Below are 8,018 nucleotides of genomic sequence, written 5' to 3' on the forward strand. Positions count from 1 at the left end.
CGTCACCGGGGCCGCCGTCTGAAAGCGAAAAGCCCCTTTGCCTCTCGCTTTCTCCCCAACCACAGTCCACAGCAGTCACCGCTCTCAGCAGCAGACCCTCGCCATGGGACTGAGATCCCCGCTCCCGCTCGTGCTCCTGCTCCTCCTCGCCGCCGCCTTCCAACCCGGCGCGGCCGCCTTCGCCCCTCCCACAGGTTCGCTCGCCCGTCGCCGCCGCTATCGTTCCCTGTTAAAATGCGGCCCGATAGGGGCGATTCGATCCCGAGTTTCTACTAATACGTACTCCTGCCTTTTGTGCGGCGCGCAGGCAGCATCGTGAAGCAGCTGTCGTCGGTCGTCAGGTGGCCGCGGGCTGCCCCCTCGTCGCACGGGCCCAAGCTGCCCGGCCACCCCCAGTACGCCGGTGAGTCGCCGTCTCTCCCTAGTTCACCTGCGGAATCCCTCGCGCAGCAAAAGGGGCGGCCTGCGGTTTCGATTTTCGTTGTTCGCAGCGATTGCTGCTGTGGGACGCGGTCGGCTTCCGCTTCTATTATAGTACAGATGATTGATGAACACGGTTCCACTCCACTAGCGACTAGTGTTTCCCGAGAAGAAAAGGATGAGTGGGGAATAATAGAGAGCACAACAAAAGGGGAGATAATGGATAATGGGAGGGAGGAAAGGAGGGAGAGGGAGGGTTGGGGTAAACCATCTTCTCAATGGGGACGAGCTCCGACATTTTTCGAATTTTTCATAATTATTTCAGTATTATTCGCCTTCTGTTCAGCTGGCCCTGTATTGGTGAGGTAACTTGCTAAGCCACCAAAATAAACCCCAACAGGGCCAACCTAATGATTCGGAAGTTTACACATCCTGCTCTTAGAATGTCTTAGGTCTTAGCCGAGTCCAGATCCAGCAGAGGCTCAACTGGTTTGGATTTTTTTTTCTCATTGTGACCTAAGCCGTTGATCATACGTTACCGCAGCTGCTGATATTTGTGCTTTTGTTCTGTCTCTTGCTCACGGTGTTCGACTATTTTGGCAGATGGCCACGTGGGGGTAGCGCTGCAGTTTGAGAGCGGCTACTTTGTAGAGACACTTGTTGAGGGTGACAAGCTTGGTGTCACGCCGCACACCATAAGAGTGTCTCCTGTTGAGGGCGGGGAGCTCCTTGCAGTCGACTCGGCACATAGCAACATTGTGCGGATAACCCCACCACTTTCTGAGTGTATGTTCTCTTCCTCCCATCTGCTTGGTCCTTTTTTGGCATAATTCACAGCTAACATGATTATGGGATAGGAAGGCTTAAAGAACAAACTATAGCATTTTGAGCCAGCTTTCTTTGGCATGCTAGTGTTAATATCCATGCATACTAAGGCTACACTGTTACTAGCAATGATTGAATAACTGGTCTTTCCAAATGTAATATCACTCTGCTCCTAAGACTCCCTGCGCCTTCCTTGTATGACTTGGTCATGGCCTCATGGGTACAACAATGGGTTATGATCAAATCATATAGTAATAGGTAAAGTTCTGGTCTCCAGTTAATTAATAGTATGCATATTTAGGGAAGTGCCATGGACAGGTAAAATGAAAACAAACAGAACTGAAACACGCATCAATGCTTAAAGAAGTATGATATAAATGCTGTAAACATAAGTCCAGCAGTGTAGATTGATAATAGGTCCTCTGCAGATAGCAGGGGAAGACTGGTCGCTGGTTCTTTCCAGGGTCATTCTGGTCATATAGATGGTAAACCAAGTGATGCCCGATTCAAGCGCCCCACAGGCGTTGCCGTGGATGATATGGGCAATGTTTATGTTGCTGATACAGCAAACTTGGCGATTCGAAAGATCGGAGAATCAGGTGATCGGTAGTTAAATAGATATACACTTCATGCAATAGTTGTGTTAAGTGTTAACAGTTGGTGAATGAAAATTCTGTTCAGGAGTGACCACCATTGCGGGTGGGAAATCAAATATCCCAGGCTACAGGGATGGCCCCAGTGAAGATGCAAAGTTCTCTACAGATTTTGACGTGGTGTATGTGAAGAAAATGTGTTCTCTTCTGGTTATTGACCGTGGAAATGCAGCCCTTAGGAAGATTTCTCTTCCACAAGAAGACTGTACTTACCAGGATTCTGCACTCCTATCTTCAGGTCCATTCTCTTAAATTTGTTTCTATTTCCTGTACAGTACATATAGACGTTTCTGATAAGGAAAGGTAACAATCCAACTCATCAATTGTCACGTTCTTGAGGTGATGAGGTCCTAGAGGAAAGGCTCATGCCGATATGGTTAGTTGTAGAACAGAAGTAAAAATCTGTCAAGTGTTGTGCTTAAACCTTTTCATGGTCCTGTACTGGATTATTATCCATGATACTAAACATAGGGGTTGAACAGGCAGAATAGTAAAATCCTTCGGTACTTTGTATTTAGAATTACGTCTTTCTCTTTTGGGATCAATTTTTTTTTCAAGTCCACTGGATTATACTTTCTCGGTTTTAGTAGGCTGGCCACAGTGTCACACACTAAGACCTCCCATACGGAAGTATCAGACATTCAGACTATGAATGTCTTTTAAAACTGAGGTGGCATGATTGGAGTTAAATTAGAAGGTTGAACAAATCAAGAAATGCAAAAGTCAGATGCTGACTTATAAACCATGTCTATACATAGTACTACTATATGATCCATGTTAGAAATGATACACTTTATTCCTTATATGCCAGAAGTATAACTCTCCATGCTATATGCTTTGCCATAAAGCTAACTATCACTTGTATGCTGTCACCATAATTTTGCTGCGAGTCTAGGGTTCAAGTAGATGTGAGAAGAACATTTTGCACCGTGTAATATTCTTGAAAGACAAAGTAAAAGGAGAATTCTGGTATTGTTTATGTGTCGTTTAGTATATGAGGTACAAGAATTGGTAGTACTGCCGTGTTGGTCCCCTTCTCCTTTTCCTTTTGTTTCTGATGCTGTAAAGCTATCTTTCCATGCCCTACTTGATGGCTAAACTAATGGTCCTGATAGATCAGTTTAGGAAAACTGGGATAACATCTGTGCTAATGTGTCTCTTGGTTGTGAAATGTCTTATTTGAAGTTCTTTTATACATATAGATATTCACCTTTTAAAATTCTTCTGACCCTCTTTAATTAGTCATGATGTAGATGCAATATCCCTTTCACACCCTTTTAGAAGAACATACTCCCTCCGTCCATTTATCGGCGTCGTTTGAGCAAAATAGCGTTTTCCAGGAGTCGTCGTCGTCTAAGCTCGCCCCTCCTGGTTTTTCTCGGGTTGTTGCGCGCGAGACGCCTCGTATGCCATGCGGAGTTACTAGGATGTGGCACTCCCGTTATCCTCGTATACGACTCCGTCTGCTCCGTTTTCTCGCCCTCACGGCTCACGTACTGCAAGTCTCGCAGTGTTACGTACCACGCCGCTGCTTAGCTCTGTTGCCTTCTTTTATTTTTATCTCTGGTGCATGCAGAAATTAGTTTCCATCACGGCCGCTGTTGCCTAATTTCTGCAAGTTGATCTGTTGCCTATTTTTTCTCTCTGGTGGCGAAATTTTTGGCATGGAAGGCATCTGATGGAACATCCATCACAGCGCGGGAACACAGGATGCATGAGCGCGCAGTCCCTGTATGCAGAAATTAGCTTCCGCGGCCGTGCGTGCCTTCCTACTTGAGCGCGCGATTACGGCCACGATTGATATGCTGCTGCTCTCTGCCCCTCACCGATCGGAGGTTGTACGTGTGGACGATCGGTGGGCGTGGTTTGAAAGCTGATCGGCGGCGAGGAGCCAGCGATCGTGAGAGGAGGAAGAACGAGGTGGCGGCTAGGGTTGGACTCCCGGCTCCCTTCAGGAAGCCGGAAACAATATGTTTCTGCTTAAACCGATCCAATTGTCTTTACAACCATATATCGCTTCTCCTTTCTAAAAATAGAAATACGTTTCTAATAATAATAATAGTTCTCTAATAATAGGAAACGTCCTGCGCCGTGAGGCCTTCTCCTGCATGCGCCTGCTAGCCACGAGCAGCCCTCCTCTGATATTGAACTCCCGTCATGACGTGAGCGCGGGATTAATCGGGAAGTGGACCAGACGCCGGAGAGTAAACAACGGCGCAGCGATTAATTGCAAATCGGCGTGGCTTTGGTGCTCCTTGGTCATCGCGTCGGAGGCTAAAATGATGCCGATAAATGGACGGAGGGAGTAGATGAGAAGACCACTCTCTCCCTTTTAGAATAGCATTGATGGCATCAATGACATGATTACTTTCTCATCCTTTTAGAGGAACATGTTAAACCATTCTTTCCATTCACGTCTGTTTTGAATAGTATCAAAGAGGTCATAGGTGCACAAGCTATATTTTGATTTTAACACTGAAAGTATTAGTGGTGTGGAGATGCCTCGGGGACATAGCTGTAGTATGGTTAACCAAGCTGTTCAACCATATTTTTCGATCGAACAAGATGCCTGATGAGTGGAGGAGAAGTATATTGGTACCGATCTACAAGAATAAAGGGGATATTCAAAGTTGTACAAATTACCGGGGAATTAAGTTGATGAGCCATACTATGAAGCTATGGGAGAGAGTTATCGAGCATCGCTTGAGAGCAATAACGCGGGTCTCTATGAACCAATTTGGTTTCATGCCCGGAAGGTCAACCATGGAAGCCATTTTCTTAATAAGACAAGTTATGGAGCGGTATAGGGAGAAGAAGAAGGACCTACACATGGTTTTTATTGACTTGGAGAAGGCTTATGATAAAATACCAAGGAATGTTATGTGGTGGGCTTTGGACAAACATAAAGTCCCAACGAAGTACGTTGGGCTCATTAAGGACATGTACAACAATGTTGTGACTACAGTTCGAACAAGTGATGGAGACACGGATGACTTCCCGATTAGGATAGGACTACATCAAGGGTCAGCTTTGAGCCCTTATTTGTTTGCTTTAGTGATGGATGAGGTCACAAGGGACATACAAGGGGACATCCCTTGGTGTATGCTTTTCGCGGACGATGTAGTGCTAGTTGATGAAAGCCGGACATGAGTGAATCAGAAACTGGAGTTATGGCGGGAGACTTTGGAGTCCAAAGGTTTTAGACTTAGTAGAACTAAAACTGAGTATATGAGATGTGACTTCGGCACTACTACTCGGGAGGAGGAAGATGTTAGTTTGGAAGGTCAAGTAGTGCCTAGGAAGGATACCTTTCGATATTTAGGATCAATGCTACAGAGGGACGGGGATATTGATGAAGATGTTAGCCATAGAATCAAAGCAGGGTGGATGAAGTGGCGGCAAGCGTCTGGTGTCCTATGTGACAAAAGGGTACCACAGAAGCTAAAAGGCAAGTTTTATAGGACGGCGATTAGACCTGCTATGTTGTATGGTGCAGAATGTTGGCCTACGAAAAGACGACATATTCAACAGCTAAGTGTCGCGGAAATGCGTATGTTGCGTTGGATTTGCGGTCATACAAGAAGAGATCGAGTTCGGAACGATGATATACGTGAGAGATTAGGGGTAGCGCCAATTGAAGAAAAGCTTGTCCAACACCGGTTGAGATGGTTTGGACATGTGCAACGGAGACCTCCAGATGCACCGGTGCGTAGTGGAATCCTAAGTCAGGATAGTAACGTGAAGAGAGGCAGAGGAAGACCGAAGTTGACTTGGGTAGATGCAATAAAAGGAGACTTGAAAGGATGGAATATACCCAAAGACTTAGCCTTAGATAGGAGTGCTTGGAAGACAGCTATTCACGTGCCTGAACCTTGATTACTTCTGTTGGGTTTCAACTCTAGCCTACCCCAACTTGTTTGGGATTTAAAGGCTTTGTTGTTGTTGTTGTTGACTGAAAGTATTAGTGGACTGTAACTTGGGATGATTGGATCTACCATCTCCCTGTATCTTACATGTTGAGATTTATCTGCAAAAATCCTGGCTTCTTTGTCTGAGTTCTTAGTTCTGTTTGTCTACCATAAATTTTGTTATCGCTGGATACCATACATGTAATTATCTGAATATCGACCTTTTTCATTACTCCTTCAAATTGTCCATGTACTTGATTCGTGATTAATTTCATGCTGATTATGTCTGGCAAATGTATCAGTATTGATGGGTAGTAATTCACTTGTCCATGTACTTGGGGCCTGTTTGGTTTGCTCTCCACCGGAGTTGCCTGGCCCAGGCAGGGCTCGCTCCCAGGCGTCTGATTTCGGTTGCCTGACAGGCATCTGCCTGGCAGGACGCAATCCAAACACGCTCTTGATCTACTATTTGTGAAATTCAGTTCCATACTTTATCATCAGTGTTGTTTTAATCATTACACAGATCTCATATTGGTCATTGGTGCTGTTGTGGCTGGATATATCTTTTCTGGTTTCCAACATGGGTTTGGATTCTCAGGCTCCGAGAAGGTAGTTATTTGTGTATGCTGGCCCTGTATTGTCCATTTTTACATAGATTTTTCCACTTGATATGCATATTTGTAATCTCATTGAAGCTTGGCATCACAGTATTCCTAATCATGCTTAAATAGCACCTTGTTCTTTCTCAATTTTATAATTCGCTGAAAATGGAAGAAAAAAAATCTGCTAATGTAGTAGTTTGTTTCTGTTGATGCCATTGCAGGTAGATGCACCTGAAAACGAGCAGCATGAGAGCAGCACAATTGGGAAGCCACCTCTGGTTGTGGAGAGCCTGAAAGAGGAACCAGGAGCTGGATGGCCATCCCTGGGGACGCTTATTGCTGATCTCCTGAAACTTGCTATTGAGGGAGTGGGGAAACTGCTTCTCAGTGTCATCCCTCAACGCATGCAACAAGGGAAGAGGAAAACAGATCTCACTCCGCTCAGGGACAGGCTGGTGATGCCCGAGGACAGAGAGGAGACTCCAGCAGCACAGAAGCTCAGCAGCACGCCAATGAGGCCCGAGACGGTTCACGCTCCTAATGCTGTAACTGAGACAGCAGCAAAGGCCCAGAAGAGCATCAAGTCATCCAAGTTCAGGGATTCGACCCTGTCAAGCAAGCACAGGTCCTCTAAGAGGCAGGAATACGAAGACTTCTATGGCACCTCTGAGCCCGCTCCCGTAGGTGCCAAGGTCCCAAAGGACAGGCTCCGCCACCGTCTTCACCACCGTGAGAAGAGCGGGGAGGTCGCCTACGGGGCCGCCGCCCATCCTGAGCTGAAGCCCGCGGAAGCGAAGCCTGCTGATTACAGTGATCCGAAGTACGATCCCTACATGAGGAGCAAATATGCTGCCGAGAGTGGCTACAGGTATTGACGCTAGCTGTCCTCTCCCTGCCGGCGGAACAGCGAAAGGAAATCTTTCGCCCGGCATCTATCTACCTGGCAATGTTGTTGTGTGAGCCAGCCCCCACAAGTGCAAAGCGAGGCGCAACAAAGCTGCTGCCGGCGCTGCTCATGGTATGGTAGGTGCCCATGAGATGTGGCAAGTAGTCGTCCTAGTTAGGTGGACAGGAACCTGGTGTGGATTGGCACCTGGCCGGTTTCAGGATGCTAAGTGTAATTTTCGCAGAGCGGCAGTTTTGATTTCGATCTGCAGTTAGATGTATCCATCCATGCCTGCCTGTGGGTTGCTTGAGCAACTTCTAGTCTAGTTGCTGCGTTGTACCCTTGCTGTCCCTGAAAGCGAGGCCTCGTTTCCGTTTCGGTCTGGTCCAGTTCTGTCAAAGCTGTAACCATCCAAGGTCGACCTGGCGCCGAAAGAAGCGAGGCTCAGGCCTTGCTTGACCGTGTGTAGTCTCCGCTGTAGCACGTTCCATGGCGTGCCTGCCCGTGCTCAGCTTTGGTGGCATCGATCGGCATGGCAAGTGGACGGGAGAAGAACACCGGTAGGCTCCATTTTAGAGAATTCCGAGGTCGCGAGTGGTGGGCAGTCAAAGGGGGGGTCTCTTTGGGACGGGGGCTCCAGGTCCAAAGGTAGGCCGGACTGGTGAGCTGGACCTGGACGCGATGTGTAGGCCGTTACGTAGACCCGTCTGTCTATCGCGACTTT

At 47.1% G+C, this 8,018-nt stretch overlaps 1 protein-coding gene across 1 annotated transcript; it reads left to right on the top strand.

Moving 5' to 3' along the window:
* On the top strand, positions 1-7,662 carry LOC136476064 (uncharacterized). The gene is made up of 7 exons (XM_066473744.1): positions 1-194; positions 308-403; positions 1,024-1,206; positions 1,674-1,844; positions 1,927-2,136; positions 6,330-6,415; positions 6,630-7,662. Exons 1-7 carry the CDS (start codon positions 104-106, stop codon positions 7,281-7,283), a joined length of 1,491 nt encoding a protein of 496 aa, XP_066329841.1. The 5' UTR covers positions 1-103; the 3' UTR covers positions 7,284-7,662.
* The last annotated feature ends 356 nt before the right edge of the window (positions 7,663-8,018 follow it).

This window comes from Miscanthus floridulus, chromosome 8, assembly GCF_019320115.1.
Source record: "Miscanthus floridulus cultivar M001 chromosome 8, ASM1932011v1, whole genome shotgun sequence".
NCBI classification, from domain to species: domain Eukaryota; kingdom Viridiplantae; phylum Streptophyta; class Magnoliopsida; order Poales; family Poaceae; genus Miscanthus; species Miscanthus floridulus.